The sequence below is a fragment of the Rattus norvegicus genome, chromosome 1, assembly GCF_036323735.1.
Source record: "Rattus norvegicus strain BN/NHsdMcwi chromosome 1, GRCr8, whole genome shotgun sequence".
NCBI lineage: Eukaryota > Metazoa > Chordata > Mammalia > Rodentia > Muridae > Rattus > Rattus norvegicus.
The window spans coordinates 142,431,806-142,453,779 of record NC_086019.1 but is presented as its reverse complement, the minus strand read 5'-3'; the positions used below and the strand labels follow the sequence as shown (position 1 = coordinate 142,453,779).

Sequence of the window (21,974 nt, the reverse complement as noted above, 5' to 3'; positions counted from 1 at the left end):
TCTCTTCCAATGTCTTTATTATTATAATTATCATAATCTTTAGTTTTCAAAAATATAAATAGGTGCACGGAACACTGGTGCCTGCACCGTCCCGGGGTGGGGAGAGGGAAGGGGACGGCGGAGCACTCCTGGGAAGGAAGTGCCCCTACCCAGTCCAGCCGAGAAATGACACCTGCTAGGGTGGTTGACCCAGAAGAAAGGTTCCTAGGAGAAAGGTTCCTAGGAGAGGGGCCCTGGAGGAAAGGCAACTTCACTTCCCTTTGGCCAGCCTGCCCCCTGCCCCAGGCTCCTTCCCACATAGATGGCACAGACCTCGATCCCTTTTGTCCAACACACTAAGCTATAGTTTGCCTCTTCTGAGTCCTTAAAGCTCTGGTCTGTGTGGCTGCCCTACTCCTCTCTCCCTGGCCCTGTCTCCTTCCAATTCCACCTCTGGCCCCTAGCTCTCCCTGGAGGTGAAGTAACCAACAATTGTGCTGTTCTTGGGTAAAGTCAGGAAGCAACAACAAAAAATAATCTTCTTTATTTAATTTAACTCTTCTCACCCTGTCCCTGCACTGGTCCCTGGAAAGGCACGGTGGGAAATGAAAGAAATGTCTCTAAACTCAGTCCATGGGTTACAGTGAATTTGCTTTGGCGGTTTTTTATGGGGGGCGGTGATGGTGGTGGATAAATTAGATGCAGTTTGGGTGATATGGGGAGTGGGGCACACACAATGTGGCTTTTTTTTCCTTCTTTAATGGATTCCTTATATGACAAAAAGCGACAAGAAGACACCATGTGAGTGGGATGCACGGTCAGCATGGCTGGCCGCTGGGCTCAGCATCCTGGGCACATTGTGGAAGCTCCTCTCAGTGGGCCATGCTGGGGCGGCTCCTCCGTGTGGGTCTCATGCTCCGCTTCTGTAGCCTGTGCTTGTAGGTGTTGGCTGCAGCAAAAGGGAGGTGGGAAGCAACGGTGAGAGGGGAGGAAGCAGGGCCAAGCTTAGGCTCCCGCAGCCTTCCCATGTGTGCAGGAGCCCCTCCTTGTGCATCGTGGGTCTCAGAACGTAACCCAAAGCTGCTCCCAACCTGCTCCTCTGGACTGGATTTCTCATTAAACTTCCTTAGGCTCAGGAGACAGTCAGAGCCCAGGCTACCAGCTTTCTTATCTCCTTTTAGAGAACAGCAGCATTCCCTGTGGTAGGGACCAATGGTGGTTGTTTTTTTTTTTTTTTTTTTTTTTTTTTTTTTTTTTTTTTAATGGAGAGACCCTTAAGCCATCCCTGTGTGGCTTAGCCCCTAGCATGGTATGGTAGCTACAGAACAGTGCCAGCTACCACTATGCTCTGGGGAGAGCAAGAAGGCCCTTTTGGTGGAGCCTGACTCTGTACCATTTGAGGGACCAGGGGGACAATACTCACGGTCTGTGCAAGTGATTCGAGGCTCTTCCCAGTGCCCACTGGGCTGACACCGGATGGTGGGCACATGGCGCTGGACAAAGCCCTCAGTACACTGGTACCGCACCAGGGAGCTGATCTCATAGCGATCTTTCTTCTGCCCAAGGGTTCTGGCATGCTCCACCGCTGGGGGTTCTCCACAGGCCACTGAGGAACAAATGCCTTTTAGGAAGGGGCCTCATGAAAGTTTCTGTGATGGTCTATGTAGGCAGAGACAAGGTTATCTCAGAGCTCACGGTATGATGAGAAAGGGATTAGCCTGTGCTACCCAGGACTGAGTCTGGACTGCTGGGAAAATGCAGGGCTGAGAATCCTGAGCTATTCAGTTCTAACATCCCAATTTCTTGGTGGCTCTGGGAAGCAGGAAGGGGATAAGAAAGTGGCCTTGAACAATGGGGGGAAGATAAAAAGGAAAAGGAAGGAAGACAGGGAAAGAGGACTGTGTGGTAAGACATCTGTGACATCTTTATGAAAATGTCTAAAGCTAGGGAAAGTGGGGCCCAAAGGAGGCCTGATGACACAGACTGAATGGGAGCACTAGGCCAGGTTCTCTAAGTGTTACGATGCCCACGGCCTTAAAGTTGAAGTACCCAGGCCTGATGGCTTGATTCTGTGACTAGCAATTTTGGAGCCCCAAAGAAAGGGTGGTCCCCGCAGGGGTCATTATGGGTGACTTTCTGTTGCTGACTCTGAGGGACTGACATATGCATGGTGTTGAGGATCCTAGGACTCTCCCTGTGAAAGGTCTCCAGGAATCACCATGTTCTTAGTCCCATGACACTGTGCCACGAGAGGCCCTCACATCAGCACCCATGTGCCTCTTGAGGATGCTCCCATAGCTCCCAGTAGCTAGGAGACAAGAAACTCGCCTCAGGTCGCATAGTGAGAGGCTTCCATGCAGTTGGAGGTCTTATTCCTCCCCCTGGATCTCCTCCCAAGCCTTTCTTACCTGTGCCCTTTTTACATGTGAAGGGCAGCTGGTAATTGCAGGGGACATCGTTCCATTCACCCCTCTCATGCCAGATCATCACTACGCAGTCCTCTCCAGTGGCAAAGAAATTGTCGGGTTGGTTTGGACGCCACTTCTCAAATTGCTGTGGACAGGAGAGGCAAAATAGTTAAGAGAAAGGCTGAAGCAGTATGGCTTGGCTTGACCACCCCTCTTTCTTCCCAATCAGCTCCCCCACCTCCTTTTCCCTTTCACCCAACATCTGGGTTGTAAGGCACCTGCAAAGGCTGCTGGGAATCTGATCTGATCAGGGTCATATGATGCTATGGATCCCATACTAGGCAACTGCTTCTGGTCCTTTGTCAGGAGCTCTTAACTCCCAAGGATTCATTCCCTGATGGGGTTCAGCTTTTCACTGACCTGTAGCTACTGCTCACACTGTCTATGTGATCTCTGTCTTCTATGCCTTGCATAGACACTAGTCCTTTGCACATAGGAAACTCACTTTTCACGGTGGTTTGCTGTCATACCTTCATTTCCTTTTGGCTCCTTCTCTCATCTTGTGCCTTCCTTCATGAAGTCTACCCAGCCCCAGGCCAGCCTCCAGAGACACAGAGGAAAGAGACACAATCCCTTCCTTACAGGGTTCCTGCTTGTGGTTGCCTTATAACATCTGCTCAGTGAGTTTGCATCAGACTCGATGCATGCTGTTCTTGGGGTCTTTCTCCCACTACTTATTCTCTGGGAACTCACCAGGGAGTGTCCATCAGACCAGCGGAAGTCCCCTTCGATGGTTCTGTCATTCAGACCGATCCACTGGTAGTCTTGAGCATTTTCTGGAATGGGAAGATAGGCTTGCACTTGATGTTGGATACCCCACACTGTCTGGGGACTGGAGCTCATGGAGAGGGAGGAAGGAGGTAAGTGCCTCCTAGCAGCATGCCACTGGCTTCTAAGGACCTTGCAAGGGTCTCAGGACATGCATGTTTGTGGTATATATTGGAACACCTCTTCAGGCTGGTATAGGCAGGTGATAGCTACAGGGTTAACCTGGTATGGCACTGACTGTCAGGGTCTGCCCTCGGTCAGCTGGGGCTGCTGGTCCCAGGGATCTGTGGCTTCTTCTCAGAGGAAACTGTGGGGGCATTTGACCTTCCAGCTCCGTGCCATGCAGTGCCCCCAATCTGCACTCTCTTTCTCTGGCTTCGTCTCCCTTCCCCCTTCCTGCAATGCTGGACCTGGTACATGCAAGGTGCGCTATCATCCCGATCTCCAGTCTGCTCATTTCAGAACAGCCAGGCTCTCTGCTCTCACTGCTGTGTCCCTTAGCCCCTGTCACACTCACTGTTGACGAACTCCTGTTCCTCAGGGGTGACGATGCTGCTCAGATGTGACTGCTGCTCCCGACACCGTCTCTCTGCATCCACCCAGGTCTCGCGGTCGGGAAAGTGGCGATAACAGTGGCCCTGGAACTTGGTCCACCCCTCCTCACATTGCTCCTGGTCTGCAACACAGGTCAGGGACTTGAACAGGGGGTAAGGCCGGTTGGGAGTGTGGTCCCTGCCAGTCTTGTGGCATGGACTTCTATGTTTAATCCACCTTAAATGCTGTGCCCCGGAGGGAGACAACAGGCTCAGCTAGAGAGAGGCTCAAGTAGGAAGCCTTATGGAGACCTCCTTGTGCATGCCACCTGGGAAAGGGTCTTTTCTTTCTCGGATATAGCACCTTGCCTCCCAAGATTTCCTCCTGTGGATGGATTCATGCCCTGCGTGGGTAAGCAGAGGGCTGGCTGAGTGCAGCAGACTGGGGGACAAAGGGACAGTCTGATGGGAGGTTTTGAAATTTAAGGCAAAACATAGTTCCGAGTTTCTGATGGATTCTGGGAAAAGGAGCTGTGGGTAGTAATAGGTGGAAGTCAGAGAAGAGGATGGGCATGGTGGAGCTGGTACCCTCTTCCTCACAGAATCTTGTGTGAGGCCAGAGACTCTCAAGAATAATTCTCTTGGGAGTCCAAAGAAGACCAAGCTTAGGTCACGGGTCTGAGCTGGTTGCTGTTGTTATATTATTAGTTTAATTCTAATTATTCTGTCAGCGCTGGGATGAAATCTGGGGCCTCAGCCATGCTAGGCAACTGCTTCTGCCCCAGGTCTCTGAGTTGGCTCTAATGGAGCGCCACCATGGCCTCATTTGAAAAAGATGCTGTGTGCTGGAGGAGGGCCTGGATTAGAGTCTTGGACAGAGGAGTCTGGATTAGATCTTCAGGGACAGAGGAGGGGACATCTTAGAGCCAGCTTCAGGATCAGAAGAGGAGTTTGTGAGCTAACTGCCTTTGGTGGCAGCATGTGGATGACTGTAGGTTGGCCCTGGTGGGAGGATTGCTACCTCCGCACTGGAAAGAGGCCTCCTGTTAGGACTCCCTCTCCTCTGTGAGAGCCAATAGTTAAACATCTGCCAGTACAGCACCGGACAGAGGGAGCTCTAAATCTATCTCTTTTCCGTCTTTGCCTGGAGCCTTCATCTGTGGGGCTGGGGAGCTGCCACAGATACTTCAGGATGAGTGGCAGCTTCCAAATTCGGTAGTTTCAATAGTCTGGCTGTTCCAGGAAGGACGGGGTTTCCCTGAGGGGAAGGAGTCTCCCTTGGGCTAAGAGATGGGTGCTTGGCTAGGCTGGAAAGGGAAAGAAAGGGAGTAGAAGGCTGGCTCCTGGAGAAGAAAGAGTCAGAGTGGAGCCCAGGAGGAGGAGGGTCCCTCTGATACCCTCCTCAAGGGTCAAGATAAACGTCTGGAAAGAGGCTAAGGAGGCCTCAGAGGACTCACAGCACTGAGACAGTGACACCATCCCCGGACCTGTGAGCCAGGGTTTGTGCCACCTCAGAACCTGAGGGCTGAGATGGGTCGGTAGGGTCAGGGAAGGGAGGAGTTGGGCATGGTTGGGAGGACCATGCCAGTAGAGGAAGTGAACATAAGACAGACTTCCAAAGAGGCTGGAGAAAGCAGTGATGCCTGAGACAAGATCGCATGAGGCATTGCATTCAGGTTGTGACAGAGCCTTCCCTCCCTGGGCACTCAGGCCTAGGGCTCAGGTGAGTGGCTCTGGAACCAATTTTCTGGTCTATAAGGAAGCAGAGTCTGGCCCCTGTGGAACCCAGCTCCTGTTGCAGCAGAGGCTTCCTTTCCCAGATGAGTTCCAGAGCTGTTGTCTGTGTGGATGTTTCAGACCTTTCTCCATACAGCATCTTGGAGGGGAAATCTTTGTACTTTTGATTCCTGCCTAGCGGAGACCCCATGCACCTGACTTCTTGGAGTGTAGATAAAAGATAGGAGGTGCAGGGAAGATGAGTGCCCCGGCATTACTGCAGAAACCCTAAGTTCTTCCATCCCTTGACAATGCCCCCAAGGAATGTATAATTCTTATTACCTCCTCACACTGTTCAGGCTCAAAGGAAGATTTGCCAGGACTTTCAGCTGCTTTCTGGAAATTTCTCTGACAAGAGTTTGTTCAACAGGGTTTTGAGCCCATGAACACTTCCAACTTTCTAGGAGCTACTGCTACCAGCACCCTAATGCCTCAGGTCTCCTTTTCTGCACTGGGAAAGCCTGAGGCCAGGGAAGCTGGCAGAGCTTAGAAAGCACCATCAGTGAGAGTGCTGGGTGTCACTGTCTAGGGCTCCTGGCCCACAGATGCAGAAGCAGATGTGTTGACAAGGTCCATCAGAGGAAACTCAGCCCCTGCACCTTGCAACAAAACTACTTTGCCAGGCTAGCCTTTTGCTTTGTACAAGGGAGCAAGAAAGAAAGCATGGACCAGTGTAGCATTGGGAAGGCAGCCACTGTGGTGTGATGGAGAGAGGATGGCATGCACCGTCCCTGTTCATGCATGATTGGAGCATACTGGTGATGTAAGTCACAGTTGACCAACCACAGCCTCATGCCAGGAGAAGAGGAGGACAGCTTGGTTAGCGTGGTATTGTGGCTCCCTAGGGTCATGGAAAGGACATGGAACTCCCATGGAGAATTCAGCAAGACAGTGCCATGATCATGCTAAGAAGATCTGTGGCCGTCAGTAGAGTGAGAACCCATTGAGCCTACCCACAATTTCCTCCAGGACTGGTGCTGTGTTGTTCTAGCGGGACGCATGCACTGAGCTCTGTGGTCCCGCCAGCAAGTCTGCAAGCCCTGGAGAAAGATTAGTGGTTGCAAGACTCCCCGAGCCCCACTTCACAAAATACACATGTCTCCTCTGTCAGATCAGCCAACATTTCAGGGGAAGGTCCCCAAGGGGGAAAGAGCAAGAACAAGAGTTAAAATCAGGAGGCAAGCTTCTCAGTTGTGTCCCCCAGAATGTCTCTCCAGGCAGACCTGTGGGCCCCAGCCCAGGCCTGGAACCTGTGGTTAGAAGGAGGAAGGGGTGAGGAAAGAGAAGGGCAGCAGTTAGTGACATTAGCTGAAGCCGAGACGGCCGTACCGATCTCACACAGGTCCCCTCTGTAGCTCGGAAGGCATAAGCATGTGAAAGTGTCCAAGGCATCCACGCAGGTGGCTCCATTCAGACAAGGGCTTGAGAGGCACTCATCAATGTCTGCAAGAAACCAAGGGCCACCATTAGGACCTCTGCTGGCGACTCATGAGCACCACGGCTGCATTACAGGTGGCCGGCCCTGCTGCTCTCCAGAGGCTGAAAGGGGCCTGGCTGGATTTCCTGAGAACTGTTGCTGCTGCTGCTGCTGCTGCTGCTGCTGCTGCTGCTGCCTCCGCTGCTGGCGCCACCATCTTGGACTGTTGAACCAAAGATCCAGACAGTTTCCCTTGGATGTGTGTGATTCTTGGTGGGCAATCTTGGAGCCATTTTTTCGGGTTGGAGAGATCTGGTGCTTCTGAAGCCAAATGGCTTTTATGAGTCCGAGAATGGAGTTCCTTCAGGATACTTTCTCTTGTGAATATTTCAAGAAGCTGGACATCTGGATTGGCCATGGCCACCGTAGTAGGCAAAGAAACTGGAAGTGAAATTCTTAAAGCTTGGTTAGAAGTCTTGTTTCTCCTGGTTTCCTCCACAGTTGTGAGACAGGGAAAAACGGACAAACCATGTTCCAGAATGAGCCATCTAGAGGGTATATAGAACCGTAAGAAAGTGGCCATATGGGAGTTTTGCATGAGACTCATTAGAATTTCCAGATCGTAGATAGTGTCTTTGTTTTTCAGTAAATAAGATTCGAGTATTTTTTTTTTTGTAAAAAGAAGCCTGAGTTTATTGGGGTTTTTTTGGGGGGGGGATGGAGAACAAAATCTTGCCCAACATTTTCCCTTATGATCTCCTTCCAGCTTTACGCCTCAGGTTATCTTCATAAGTTCTAATTCCTAGATGGGCATGAAACCCATCTGACGAAGCTGGCTAAGTGCTGCTAAGCCTAGCTAGATCCTCACTCAGTTAGTGAATGCAGACTCTGGGATTCAGTTGGGTGCCCAGACCTCTTTGTCTGAGGTGGGCTCCTCCTCCTTTCTGCTCTTCAGCTTCCAAGGCATTCTTTTTTTTTTTTTTTTTTGGATGAATTTCTTTGCAAGACTCAAATTAGTAAGTCAGTAGCTTTTGCCTTAGTTTATTCATAGCCACAGTGAGAACTGAATCTCTCAGGCTTTTCTGTCTTTCTGGGAAGCCAGGAGCCCTGGGGGTGAGGAGTAGGGCTTCTGTTGTCTTCATGTTTATAACTCCAGAGCTGTCTGCCCTTGAACTTGCTGCATAGCCGGTCTTGAACTTCTGATTCTCCTGCCTCTACTTCCTGAGTTCTGAAATTACAGGTGTGTATTATCACGCCCGGTTTACGTGGTGCTGGAAATCAAACCCAGGGCTTTGCATACTCTAGACAAGCACTCTGTCAACTGAGTGGCATCTCCAACCAGGAGGGGGCTAATTCTTGGTGCATGCAATTATGTTTACTTGAGATCCAGGATCCAATGGTATGCTCATGGGTGGCCTTCTTAGGATCAGTCAGAGCGTTGGCTTCAGAATAGGACTTTAATTCATCCTAGGACTTAGATCTTGCTGACCATAACAGCAATCTAGACATTTATATCAGTTCTATGCTAGAGAGCAATACACTTTCCTCTGGGTCTTCTTGGCCAAGTCCATGCAATTTGTGTCTTGAGCATCCCCGAGTCTTAGGTACCTTCCTCAACCGGTGCTGCCCTTCTTCTCCATGTCGCTGGCCTCTCTTCTCTTCTCACGAAGTTCTTAGCTTCATTTCAAGAAGCACGCGCCACGGATTAGAGACTCACAGTTCCAAGCAACCCCAAAAATGCATGGAGGAACTGACTGAAATCCCGGCATGCACTTGGTTTCCCAGCATGCACCAGGATTCCCAGCAGCAGCAGTAGCAGCAATAGGTCAGGTCAGTTGGCAAAGTGGAAGCTGGGGGCGGCTCTCCAGCTTCAGGAAAGATAATCATGTTCTCTTTTGTCCATTAGCTTCATTATGGGAGGCCAGAAGCACTAGGGTAAGGGGTTAAGCAAATGGAGGCGCTAAAGCAGTTGTATAGAGCAGGGATGGGGTGACCTCAGAGGGAAGAAAAGTCAGACACCAACGCTGGAGCCCTTGGCCCAACCTTGACACAAAGGGCAGGAAAGGAAGAGGTCTGGTGGAGGCCAGGCCAGGTGGCATCTGGTTGTTCCAGAGGCTTAGAGAGGGCTCTAGTCTGGCCAGGGATATGAGAAGTTGTGTTATTTTCCTTTTGTGTTTGGCCGGGGTATGAGGTTTGAGAATTGTTTCAGGCCTGGATATCAAAATGAGGAAGAGCCACAGTCCTGAGAAATCTATATCTATATCTATGTCTATGTCTATGTCTATGTCTATGTCTATGTCTATGTCTATGTCTATGTCTATGTCTATGTCTATGTCTATGTCTATGTCTATATCTATATCTATCACCAGGTACTTTAGAGATGCCAGGTGAGCTTTACACTGATTCCCTTGGGGAGTCACCACAACGTGAGGAACCGTATTAAAGGGTCTCAGCAGCTGAGAACCACTGCTCTAGGGGGCTCTGGACAAGGTGGTAGCAGGTGTGGGGAGGGATGGCTCTGGGTAATGGCAGCCTCTGTGGAATAAGAGAGGGAATGAGGAGACTGATATCTGGTGAGATTGGATGCTGTGGACCCCCTTTCCAGTTACGATTCTCATACTGTAGTGGCACTGGCACTACATACTATTATGCCACTGGCAGACAGGGAAACAAGAGGCTTGCCCACATTGGCAAGCTTGGGAGACAGCTTGGAAGAGATGGAGGAGAGGCAGGAAACGAAACAGGAAGCTGAGTGTCTGTCTGTCCCAGGTGACTGTGGGCACCTTGTTGCCATTTATGCTTTCGTCACCTAGAACTTATGCATAGTCACTGAATATAGAAATGGGGGTGGTGCTGTTTGCTTCTTGAGCAAGGCCCCCAAGCCTCTCTATCTCTGGAGAGACAAAACTTTGGGTCTTCTAGTAAATCCCGGAGGAGACAGACTTGCAAGTGACCACTTTGGCACCTAACCCAGACACATTAGGCCACCACATTGAGTAGTCTTATCCAGGTTTGGCAAAAATCAGAGTTCATGACCTCTGAGGAACAAGAGGTTTTTATGGCTCATGGAAAATGTTGAAGGGAGAATGGCAGCTGGTGCTTTTCCTCAAGTGATAACTCAACTAGATGGTTCACCACACAACAAACGACAAGCAAACAAACCCCTGCAGTAGCCACAGCACTTTTCAAGTTACTCAGTGCATACCCTGTACAGTTGTGTTGGATGATCCTGGGCGTAACTTTCTGGAGACAAGGATGGGAGATAGAAAAGAAATAGAAAAAAAATTTTTTTCAAGCATAGAAAAAAAATTCTGACCCTAATAATTCTTAGATTCTGACTTTCTGGTTGGGTGTCTCACACAGGAGAGAGAGAGAGAGAGAGAGGGGGGGGGGAGGGGGGAAGGGGAGAGGAAGAGGGAGAGGAAGAGGGAGAGGGAGGTTATAAAAATGTGTTTATCAATCTCAATTTGCATTTTAAAAGAATGATCTTTACATTTAAAAGTAGGGAATTGCTCCTTACGAATTTCAAGACTGCTCTATTTTAAAAGTTGACCTTAAATGTATCTTCGATATGCTGCCTTTTCAGCTCAGCCAGTTGCTAGCTGAAATAGTCAGTAACTGCCTCTGGACGTTTTGGTGAAATGAGGTCATGGAAGTATGTGTTATTACATCTATTGTTACATTATCAATCACCGTATCTATCTGTTGGGTGTGGGGGTCCACACCTGTGATTTCAACACTCAAGGGGTTGAACTCAAGGAGGATTGCCGTGAGTTCAAGGCCAGAGTGGGATGCACATGGAGAACCGATGTGCAATCTGGTTAGAGCAGTGTTTTTCAACCATGGCTACATTTCATAGCCACTGAAGAAGTTAATTTTATTTTTCAAAAGACTTTTGAGAAGATGCCAGTGACAGTTCTTCTCCAGACCAAAAGCCTCACAACAGCTTGCTGTGGAGCCCAGGCAAGATCTATCTTGGGAGCTTCTCAGGGGATACTAAGCTGCATTGAAATGGTGGTCCCAGTCAGAAGCCTACTTCGTGTGGGCACCACCAGTAACAAGGTGGGGGAGAGGCTTCTGGCTTTTATTACATTTGATTAATTAGCATGGGGGGCAGGTGCTCGCTATGGCATGAGTGTGGAGGTCAGAGGACACCTTGTCGGGGTGGGTCCTGGGGATTGAACTCATGCTGTCAGGTTCAGCAGCAAATGCTTTTACCTGCTAAGCCCTCTTACCAGCCCCGAGGCTGCTGATTTTTAACTGGACCAGATTAAGAACATGAACATTCATGAAGCCAATGTTGTTGTTGTTATTATTATTATTATTGTTATATCTATTTTGAGATTGGGTATAATTTATCCTAGGATAACCTTGAACTGCTAATCCTCCTGCCTCAGTCTCCTAAGCGCTACTATCATAGGCATGCATCAACCACACAAAGTTTTAGATATTTATCCTGTCGTCAAAAGTACTGGTTCCTGATTTATCAAGAACTTGTTTATGGACAGAATATTGATGAAGCAAGGTGATGGTTACCACTGAATGTTTTCCTTTAAATTCAGCCCCTCTACCTGGGAAAGGATCCCCTGGATACTCAAATCTCATAGGAATAATGTTGCATCTTGATACCTGTGGCTCTTGGTGATCTGAGCAGTGGAGGCAGAGTGAGGGAGATATAGGTAACCGGGAAGCCTGTTCTTATGACAGATTGCTAATGTCTCCTCCCCCACTTCCATCCCTCTTTTCTTTTATTTTGAGACAGTGTCTCACTCTGTAGCCCAGCCTGGCCTGAAACTCTTGGGAATCCTTCTGTCTCAGCCTCCTGAGTGCTAGGACTGGGGTTATAGATATGACTATTTATATCCTGGGAAGAATAATAAAGAATAAATTCTATTGCTATTTTTACTAATTTTAGGGCTCCCGAGGTCCATTCCGTTCTCCCCAACCCCTCGTCAGAATCTCATTTTGTAGCTGAGGCTGGCCTCCACCTCCCTCCCCTTCCTAAGAGCTAGGATTACAGGTGTGCACCACTATGCCCAGCTGAGGTCACAAGTCTTGATTGGAAATTTCCCAGGTTGGAAAGAGTTTCTGAGAATGGTGTGACCAGGTGTAGAGAGATTTGGCCATACCATCTTCAGAACCTTCCGGCAGGCAATACTGCTGTTCTTGGGCAGGAAGAAAAGTCGACCTTCTCTGTCTTTGGGGTTAGATGCCTTTAGGTTCTGGTCTGTAGAGAGTGACCCCAGCAAGGGAAGAGTGGGTAGAGAGCCTCCACTGTCTGTACACACATGTATTTACTGTGTATGTGCTAAGTATGAAGCATGTTCACTAAGTATGAGGCTGTACTATATGGTGAGGTATTATGCTTATATATTAACGTCTAAGAATACAGAGTCTTCTGTGTGTTATGTAAAGGCCTCTGAGGCTGGGGACCTGGCCAGCAGGTACATCTTGTTAGTTGGATTTCTTCTAGGATACATTTCTCCATTTTCGAATATGTCTCAGGAATAAAGCTCCTTTATGAGAAACCCTGCCTTAGTAGAGAGAGGCTGCTTCTGCATGACTTCCCCTCTGGAGGCTGCAGGAGTCAGTCTATCTAGCACCTGTCTACCTACTCATAGCTAATGAGAGCTTCCCTACATCACAGTGTTGGCCACTGTGGCCAGTGGGCCACAAGTATGTTTCCAGGTATGTCCCTGGACCACACGGCTCCTCTATACAGAACCTAGAGGGTAGGCGTCAAGAACTCAACTGCCTAGAGACCAGAACAGCCTCTGAGCTCCCATGACTGGGTGGTGAGATGCTCCAAGTCTTTGAGGATGGCTTAGAATCAGCTCACTCCTGGGAGTTCTGCCTTCCTGTTCTCTCAGTCCCCAATATGTGGGGTACCTTTTTCTCTGATTATGAAAACTGTCCCAGTATAGTAGAAGGATCAAGATGTCCCCCAAATCTAGTTACTGGAGCTTGGTGGCTCAGAGAGGGTAGAGGTGAGGCACTGAAACAGCACTGGGAAGTCCCGGTGGCCTGGGATGGGTTGGGAACACAGAGTCTAGCATCATGACAGAGCTCAAGTGAGACTTCATAATCCCTTAAACTGTGCAGGTTTTAGCCCCACACAAAATAAATATTTGGCCATAAATGCCACCAGCAGATGTACTCTCTCATCTCACATTTACTTGGGAACAGGTTTGCAAACATAATTTCTGTCGATACCTAAGTAGGTACTCTCTCCCTGTGCCAAGCACAGATGGTGCCACCCACTCGAGACTGTTCATGGATCTAACCCCAGTGGAAGGAAGTCAGTCATCTTCACAAGGTCATGCCGTGAACATGGCACGACACTCAGCGCTTGCTTTGTTCACATCCATATCCTGTTTAGTCTTTTTCAGTACTCTTCCCACTTCATGGATAAGGCTCAGAGAGATTTGGAGAATTATCTCACACTGTCCAGCTGAGCTTTGAACTTTAACGCTATCATGCCTCCTTTTGGACTACACTTGCCTATATCCCAACCGCATGCAAAGAGAAAATAACCCCCATACCTGCAGCGGTTGACTCTGTTTCTCCTGACCCTTCTGGAGAAGCAAGGGTAGGGGTGTCTGTCAGGGACTTGGCTGTTTCTGCTGTTTGGGTCTCTTCTCCTGAGTATGAGGGATTTGGGGATCCGATTTCTTGAAGTGTCTCTGTAGGGTGCTGGGTAGACTGGGCCCACCTGGACTCTGGGACGGTGGTGCTGACGGTAACATTCACCTCTGAGGTATGATCAGACCATTCTCCACTGATTTCAGTCCTGTCTCCAGAAGTCATGGGCGTGGCAAAAGGCACACCTGAAGTGCCTGCATCTATGTCGGAGGTAGTGCTAGATTCTCCACTCACTTCTGGAGCAGCGGATCCCTCCCTGGTGCCTTCCTGAAAGGTCCATGGGTTGCTGCTCACCTCCGTGCCTGGGGTTGTCATCTCCAGATCTGTTTCACGGGAGGCAGAGGTGATTCCATGCAGATCTGGGAACTCAGACAATTGACTGCTGGCCTCAGGGGCAGCAGACACTCCCACTCCAGCCTCAGGGTAAGCAGATGGGTCACTGCTGCCTTCTGGGACTGAAGCTTCTACCCCAGACCCGGGAAAGATTGTTACAGGTCCACCAAGGTCCCCAGATGCTGAGGCTTCCCCACTGGCCTCAAAGAGCCGGGGAGTATATGTCATAGAAGGACCATGGCCAAGTTCCTGGGAAACAGTTGGTTCAGTCACGCCCTCCACTAACTCTGAAGTGATTAAAGTGACTTCCGGAAGCCCCGAGGTTTCCCCACTGCCAGTTGGGGCAGTTATGGATTCTCCACTTGCATCAGTGGTGCTAGAGAAGTCCCCACTAAAATATGGGGAGCTTGGTGGCTCTGTGCTGGCTTCTGTCCACCCAGGCTGCCATGTGCTTTGGTCTAAAGACCCAGAGAGGTCCCCAGATATGTCTGGTGTTCCAGAATGGGCACCACTGAATTCCAAAATGCTGGAAGGCCCTTCTCCAGCTTCTTGAGCAGTAGGAGCCAGGGTTATAGACTCCACCAAAGTTCTGTCTACAAGAGACACAGTAGGGAAACCTGAGACAAGTCCACTGCCATCGAATGCTCCCGAGGACAAGCTGCTCCCAGTCTCAACTCCAGAGACCTCTCCACTGACCTCAGCTACTCCGCTTGGGAGGCCACTGAATTCTGGAGTGGGGGATATGAGTCCACTGGAATCGATTGCTCCAGAAGATTGTCCACTGACATCCACCATCCCAGATGTGCCAGACAGATCTGTCTCCCCAGAAGGGAGGCCACTGAGTTCCACAGACCCTAACCCCTCTTCTTCTCTAAATGTGGTAGGGGTCACTTCAATAAGACTGGTGTCCACAAACGTAATGCCAGAAGAATCTCCACTGCCACTCATGGCGCCAGAAGCCAGGTCAGGGGTTCCAGGTGTTGTTCCGCTGAGCACTGGGAACCCTGAAGGTTGCCCACTGAGATCAGAAATCCCAGAGGTTTCTCCACTCACAGATGTTATGCCAGAGGATTGGCCACTGCCAAAGAGAATTCCAGACCCTTCTCCACTGACATCTGGTTGCCCAGAGGACAGTCCACTAAGCTCAGATATCTCAGTGGTGTCAGGACTCCCTGACGGCTGTCCACTGACTTCAGGAATCCCAGATGTTCCCTCACCAGTGCCAGAAGACCCAAATGGCTGTCCACTAACATCAAAAAATCCAGATGTTTCTCCACTGACATCAAGAGATCCGGATGTTTGGCCACTGAGTTCAGTTCCTGAAGGGAGACCACTAATGTCCGCACTACTGTCCAACTCACTGAGGGGCGGCCCTGACTCTTCTCCTGAACCACTGACGCTGATGGTCCCCCTTCCTTCCAGTTCACTGGCAGTGGTGGCTGTGATCACTTCCACTAAGGTACTGTCCACAAGGGAGACTGTTGGGAAGCCGGATGGAAGTCCACTAAAGTCAGGCAGGCCAGAGGATGGGCCACTTCCAATGTCCACTCCAGAATATTCACCACTAAATCCAGAGGGAAGGCCACTAGCTTCTGGAGTTTGACCACTTCCTAGAGTTCCAGAAGGTAGCTTGCCGAAGTCCAGGGCTCCAGAAGCAGACCCTACCAAGTCTTCTTTTCCAGAAGGCAAGCCACCAAGGTCCTCAGCTCCTGAAGCTGAGGTCTCTAGGCCTTCTTGTCCAGAAGGAAGTCCACTAAGGTCATCACCTACCCCAGGAACAGAGGTTTCTGTGTCCTCTCTTCCAGAAGGATACCCAGTAACATCTACTCCTGAGGCAGAAGTCTCTAGACTATCTCTTGTAGGAAGACCAAGATCTTCTACTCCAGAGGCAGACGTTTCTAGACCCTCTCCTCCAGAAGGAAGACCACTCACACCCTCTACTCCAGAAGTAGAGGTTTCTGTACCATCTTCTCCAGAAGGAATCCCACTGACATATCCCCCGGAGGCAGAAGTTTCTAGACCTTCTGCTTCAGTAGGGAACACACTAATGTCCTCTATTCCAGAGGCAGAAGTCTCTAGACCTTCTTTTCCAGAAGGAAGTCCACTGACATCCTCTACTCCAGAGGCAGAAGTTTCTAGATTTTCTCTTCCAGTAGGAAGCACAGTGATGTCCTCTATTCCAGAGGCAGAAGTCTCTAGACCTCCTCTTTCAGTAGGAAGCTGGGTGACATCCTCTACACCTGAAGCAGATGTTTCTAGACTTTCTCCTCCTGAGGGAAGTCCACTCAAGTCTCCCACTCCAGAAGCAGAAGTTTCTGGACTTTCTCCAGTCGGAAGTACACTAATGTCCTCTATTCCAGAGGTAGATGTTTCTGAACCTTCTTCTCCAGAAGGAAGTCCACTGAGGTCCTCTACTCCAGAGGCAGACGTCTCTAGACCTCCTCTTCCAGTAGGAAGCACACTGGCTCCATCTATTCCAGAGGTAGAAGTTTCTAGATCGTCTCCTCCAGAAGGAAGTCCACTGATTTCTTCTGTCCCAGAAGCAGAAGTTTCTGTAATTTCCCCTCCTGAAGGCAGCCCACTAAGGTCTCCTGTTCCAGAGGCAGAGGCAGAACCTTCAAGGCTCTCACCTCCAGAGGGCAGTCTGCCAACTGTGGGAGTGCTCGACCAGGGGATTTCTCCATCTCCCGAGGCTGACCCACTTTCTACAGGCAAGCCTGAGCTCACTGTGGGGCCGAGACCACTGGAGTCAAGGTCGCCAGAGGGAAGTCCACTTTCACTGCCTCCTGATGGCTCCCCACTGGAGTCAAGGCGTCCTGAAGTGTCTGTGCTGCCTGTGAAGTCACCACTGAGGTCAGGTGCCCCTGATGTGTCCCCTGAGCTGGGCAGCTCAGTCCCGCTTGGCACTGCAAGTGAAGGTGTGTATGGCTCTTCTGATGTGGAAGGGACTTGCGAGGCAGAGGGCTCTTGAGAGGCAGAGGGACTTTCGGTGTGTTCCTCTGCTGCTGGGACGGTGGGAAGCCATGTGGGAGGGATCCCTGGAGGAAAGAAGGAAGGCAAGGTGAAGTGTGGGATCGTGAACTCTGCTCCATTTCAAAGTCGTACATGGACCTGAACTCCTCCCTTCCACAGAAAATGTCTTTTAAGAGTGTGGGAACGGGGTTGGGGATTTAGCTCAGTGGTAGAGCGCTTGCCTAGCAAGTGCAAGGCCCTGGGTTCGGTCCCCAGCTCCGGAAAAAAAAAAAAAGAGTGTGGGAACATGTCAGATGATTGCTAAGGGATATGTTTTAAGTGTTACGACAAAGGAGGTTGAAAGGAGAGAGAGAGGAATGAAGGAGAGAGGAAGAAAGGGAAGAAAATTAAGGGGGTGGGGATGGCTTGGGAAGCTCCCTTTACACCCTCAGGGCCACGGGCTCTATGACCTGTGCTTTGTGGGACTCCAAGGGCTAACATCTATGTTACTCACTGGAAGTGGGTAGGGGCTATCCCTGAAAAAGCCAAGTTCTCCGTTCAAGTGCTTCCTTGTCTCTTGTATCCAATTCATGGGTTTCATATGAGGGCTACTAGGGTCTTGGTCCATAAGCCAATTCCAGGCCCCTAACAGAACCCAGTGCTGACAGAGAAGCCGGCTGTTCTGGCTTAGGGACTGTTCTCATAAGCCCTCCTGACAATGCCAGTGCTGTTTGAGTGGGAGAACCCATCTCCAGGTCAGCAGGGCCAAGCGGTGCTGTTCATAAAGATGCCTTAGTGCTCATGCTGAGGTCCCTGTCACAAAGGACCCGAAAGGTAGAGCAAGTCGAAATATCCCACCGTCTCAAACATGATTGCACCCCACTTGCCTTGTTTTTGTTGGTATTTTTAATACAACTTTTATCTGGGTTTGGTGGTGCAGATCTGTCACTACTTAGGAGGCTGAGGCAGGAGGATTCCAAGTTCAAGGCTTGCCTGGGCTATATAGTGAGTTTGAGCCCCACCCTCCCCAGACGCCACCCTCACCTGGGCATTCCATAGCAGGCAGGAGTGTGGGGATAGTGCACATGCTTCAAGGCATGGCCCAGAGACCAGCTACACTCACCTGGCAATGGGGATGTGCCCACTGGGGTGTAGGCTGGCTCCCATTCAGTCTGTTTTTCTGGCTCAGTGGTGAAATATGGTACTTCTGTCGTCTCCGGCTCCAAGGGGACAGCATCCACGCCAGGCTCCACTCGAGTGACGATCCAGTCCTCTATGTCAGAGGGCGATGTGGGTGTACCACCTGGAGAGGGCGCCACTGACACACCTGAAGAAGATGTGGCAAGTGAGGTCCTGCCCTTTGACCAGAGTCCGTTCTGCCTTGCCCTTCAGGGACAGAGGAGCAAGGGGACCCCGAGGTACAACTGTCCTGTACAAGAACCTTGTTAACCCACCCCAGTCTCTACGTCAGCGAGATAGCTGTTTGCCATTTGTAGTACTGGATGATGGCACCATGTACCCTGTACCCCATCAGCTTAGGACACCGTGCTCTGGGGTATCTCTTCCCCACAGTCTATCATGTATGATGCTGGACCAAAAGCCTTTATGCTTATAAGCAGATTTTATCTTAACTGAGAAGAGACTGCATCTAACAAGTGGTGGCTTGCTTCTGTGACTTGCCCAAGGTCAATGACTTAGAAGTTCCAGGGCAAATCTCTCGGGTCAAGATCCGTCATGATCCTGCCCACCTTGAAGGCAGAGTTAGGTTCTGGGTGTCAGTTCCCTAAACAGGAGGCTCATCTTTAGAGTTCACCAGCTATCACAGCATTTGCCCTGGGCAGGATTCATAGGCTAGGGGTGATTTCTGATTTGAGGGAAGCCGGCAACCTGGAGAAGGTCAGGAAGGAACCAGTTTTCTCTCTGGAGTGATAAAAGGTTTAAAGCCTGGCATGGCGGAACACGCCTTTAATCTCAGCACTTGGGAGACAGATCTCCATGAGTTAGAAGCCAGCCTGTTCTACATAGCAAGTTCTAGGACAGCCAGGGCTATATAATGAGACCCTGTCTTAAAACAAACAGACAAGCAAACAAAAAGGAGGTTTGAGTCCATTGAAGGTTTTGGGTGGGTGGTGGAAGTTATGGTTAGAAATTTACTAGGAAGTGTACTGGTTTAATCTCTAATGCCCACTGAGACAAGGGCATCAGTAACTCCCCTGGGAGGGGATTGGCCCTCTTAAATGAATTTTTGGACCTTAATTAATTTATTATTTTTGAGATAGTATATTTCTATTCAGCCTAAGCTACCCTCAAAGCTGTGGCAATTGTGAAGGTATAAAGAGAAGTTGTGCTTTATTTTGGCATTTTTTGGTCTCATTGGTCTCTTGTTTCTATGCTTTGCTTTTCATTTTAGCAGTGTTTCACTGTTTGTCCATTTATTTTTTATTTTATTTTATGTGCATTAGTGTTTTGTCTGCAAGTACATCTTTGTGAGGGTGTTGGATACCCTGAAACTGGAGTTATAGACAGTTGTGAACTGCCATGTGGTGACTGGGAATTGAACCCTGGTCCTCTGGAAGAGCAAGCAGCCAGAGCTCTTAATCACTGAGCCATCTCTCCAGCCCCATTGTTTCATTCATTCTTTTCTTTAAAAGAGAGAGAACAAACATAAAGTCGGGTGGGTAGGGAGGTGGGTAGGACCTGGGAGGAGAAAAACATGATCAAAATATATGATAATAATTTTTAATAAAAAAATGAAGGCAGGCAATCAGAAAAAGATAATGCATAGTGAAATATAATGCTGTGTATGTCAATTTAATTTTTTAATTAAAATTAAAATGTTAAAATTACACACAAGAAAAAAGTAAGGCTCCACCCACCACCAGACATGGTGCCACATCACTTGCCTATAATCAGAACACTTAGAAGTGAAGGCAGGAGGATCAGGAGTTCGAAGCCATCCTTGGCTCAAAATACAAACAATAAATAGGTAAAATGAAAAGGTGTCCCTCCAAGACAGAGGACCTTGGAGGCCTTTAGTTAAAAGCAATCCTCGGGCCTGGTGGGATGGCTCAGTGGTTAATTAAGAGTGTGCACTCCTCTCACAGAGGACCTGAGTTTGAATCTCACAACTGCCTGAACTCCACCTCCCTGGGTGTCTGATGCCTCTGGCTTCCAAAGACACCTGCACATATGCCCCTTCCCCCACACACATAATTAAACATGGTAGAAATAAATCTTAAAAAGTTAATCCTGATACACAAGAAGTTGTTCCAACACTCAGTTTGATGTGCCATGTCACAGCCACGGTTCACAGCAGTCTACAATCTCCATTCTGGTGGGTGCACCATTACTCTATATGGATGCTGTGAGAATTGAAGCAATCAGAACGTAGCATGATGATCTCAACCGCCTTACTGGTACGGACAGCTGATAGTACAGTGGTAGTGCCTCACAATATGGGTCAATTAAGCATGTGGCTGGCTGGTGCTTGACAAAGGACACCAGACTTGTTTGATTGCACTTACTACAAAGATATTTACAGGTAGAAGAAAACTGACAAGAACATATAAGGAAAACAGTATATGACATTCTACATAAACACATATGGAGTGTTTCACACACACTATCTCCATTTATATATATATGTATATATATACACGTGTATATATATTATATATAATATATATATATACATGTGTATATATATTATATATATGACTTCCTTTGAAGTAGGAGCCACTTGTCACTATTTAGAGGAACCTGTAAGGGATCCTCCCAGGAAGATGGGGTGGGGGGGACTACAGTACCTCGGAAGCAGAAGGCATGGTGCTTGGACAGTGGATCAGGGAGGCCGGTCTGGTTGGGGTAGAGGTAGACAGTTCTCACGCCCGGCTTGTCACCACCACAGGCAGGCCGAGGGTTGACGATGGGGTATCGGAGGGTGCCATCTGCCAACCAGCCAGCATAGCACTTGTCCAGGCCCTGGCTCCAGGCAGCGTAGAGCTGGCCAGTGGAGGCCAGGGTAGCATTTTGAGCTGCACAGAAGGCCTGAGCTTCCTGGAAGGTGAACTGCTCCATTTGTGTGGCGAAGAACACTTCCCCTGGGGACAGAGGCAATGGCGGTGTGATGATCCATGTGTGCATAGCCATGTTCCTCCTGCTCTGAGGCAGAGCTCCTGGCACCCCCACCCAGCTTACCAGGGCTGTTCATATCTACCACATAGGAGTATGTGGCAATGCCCCTGTAGGCCCCAGCCTCAGTCCCCTCCTCCAGCCCAAAGCTACACCCATAGATCTCTTGGGACAATAGAGACCAGCTTCTCTACTTTGTACTGAGTAAGAATTCCCTGTTTCTTGGGACATCCCTTACTAAAAAAAGACAGTGTCACAGTTGAGCTGGGTCAAGCTAGTCCATCTATGAGAAATTAGTTTCTACCACTCACACCCTTTTTAAGGCTCTCCATTCATACCTATGCTCCCCTCCCTTGACTAACAGTGGGGCTTGGCTGGCAACCCCAGTCCCCCAAGTGCTCTTAGCTCCCTGCTCTCTCATGAGCTCAGTGACTGCTGTGGACTTGATTCCCATTCCTTTGGGGGTTCAGCACCCACATATTAATTACCCAGAGCCCTATCTGGGTAATTACCCTGCCTTTGTTTGGGGCAGGCACTTTTTATGTGTCTCAACCAATACTCAGAAGATCCTCTGATGTGAGTATTAAGCAGACATGTTTTACAGACAGGGAAACTGAGGCTTACAGAGGTTAAGTGAGAGGCCACGCTTAAACTCTCCCAGAACACTGCATTTTCCAAGCTGGGCTCAGTGGAGAGGCAGTTTAGTGACGTTCATGGCAATTAAAAGGAATGAGGCAGAACAGGTCTGTAGTTGAATAAGCTTGGGCAATGCTAAGTTGTAAAGAGTTGAAAAGGTTCCAAGCTTTGGGGCTTCTCGGAGCCTTTGACTTGTTCCTGGGCACTGGGAGGGGACACCCAACATTTATTTATAACAAATCCATCAACTTAGCTACTGAACTCATGGCTTTCTGAGGGACCAATGTCATGCCACAGCACAAGGGGGAAAGCATTCGAGCCTTTGGCAGGGAGAAGGCA

General features: G+C 49.3%; 1 protein-coding gene across 2 annotated transcripts in view; it reads right to left on the bottom strand.

Moving 5' to 3' along the window:
* The window catches only part of Acan (aggrecan), a 62,829-nt gene continuing 40,855 nt past the window's right edge, over nucleotides 1-21,974 (bottom strand). Inside the window, exons 10-18 of one of the 2 annotated variants that reach the window (NM_022190.2) lie at nucleotides 20,675-20,968; nucleotides 17,992-18,195; nucleotides 13,484-16,954; nucleotides 6,854-6,967; nucleotides 3,733-3,891; nucleotides 3,141-3,223; nucleotides 2,388-2,532; nucleotides 1,403-1,585; nucleotides 1-928 (exon numbers count right to left, since the gene is read on the bottom strand). In NM_022190.2, coding sequence (NP_071526.2) covers nucleotides 852-928; nucleotides 1,403-1,585; nucleotides 2,388-2,532; nucleotides 3,141-3,223; nucleotides 3,733-3,891; nucleotides 6,854-6,967; nucleotides 13,484-16,954; nucleotides 17,992-18,195; nucleotides 20,675-20,968 — 4,730 coding nt within the window. In that variant the 3' untranslated portion in view covers nucleotides 1-851. The remainder of the gene's footprint in view (nucleotides 929-1,402; nucleotides 1,586-2,387; nucleotides 2,533-3,140; nucleotides 3,224-3,732; nucleotides 3,892-6,853; nucleotides 6,968-13,483; nucleotides 16,955-17,991; nucleotides 18,196-20,674; nucleotides 20,969-21,974) is intronic. The other variant, XM_039101035.2, reaches the window with a different exon arrangement.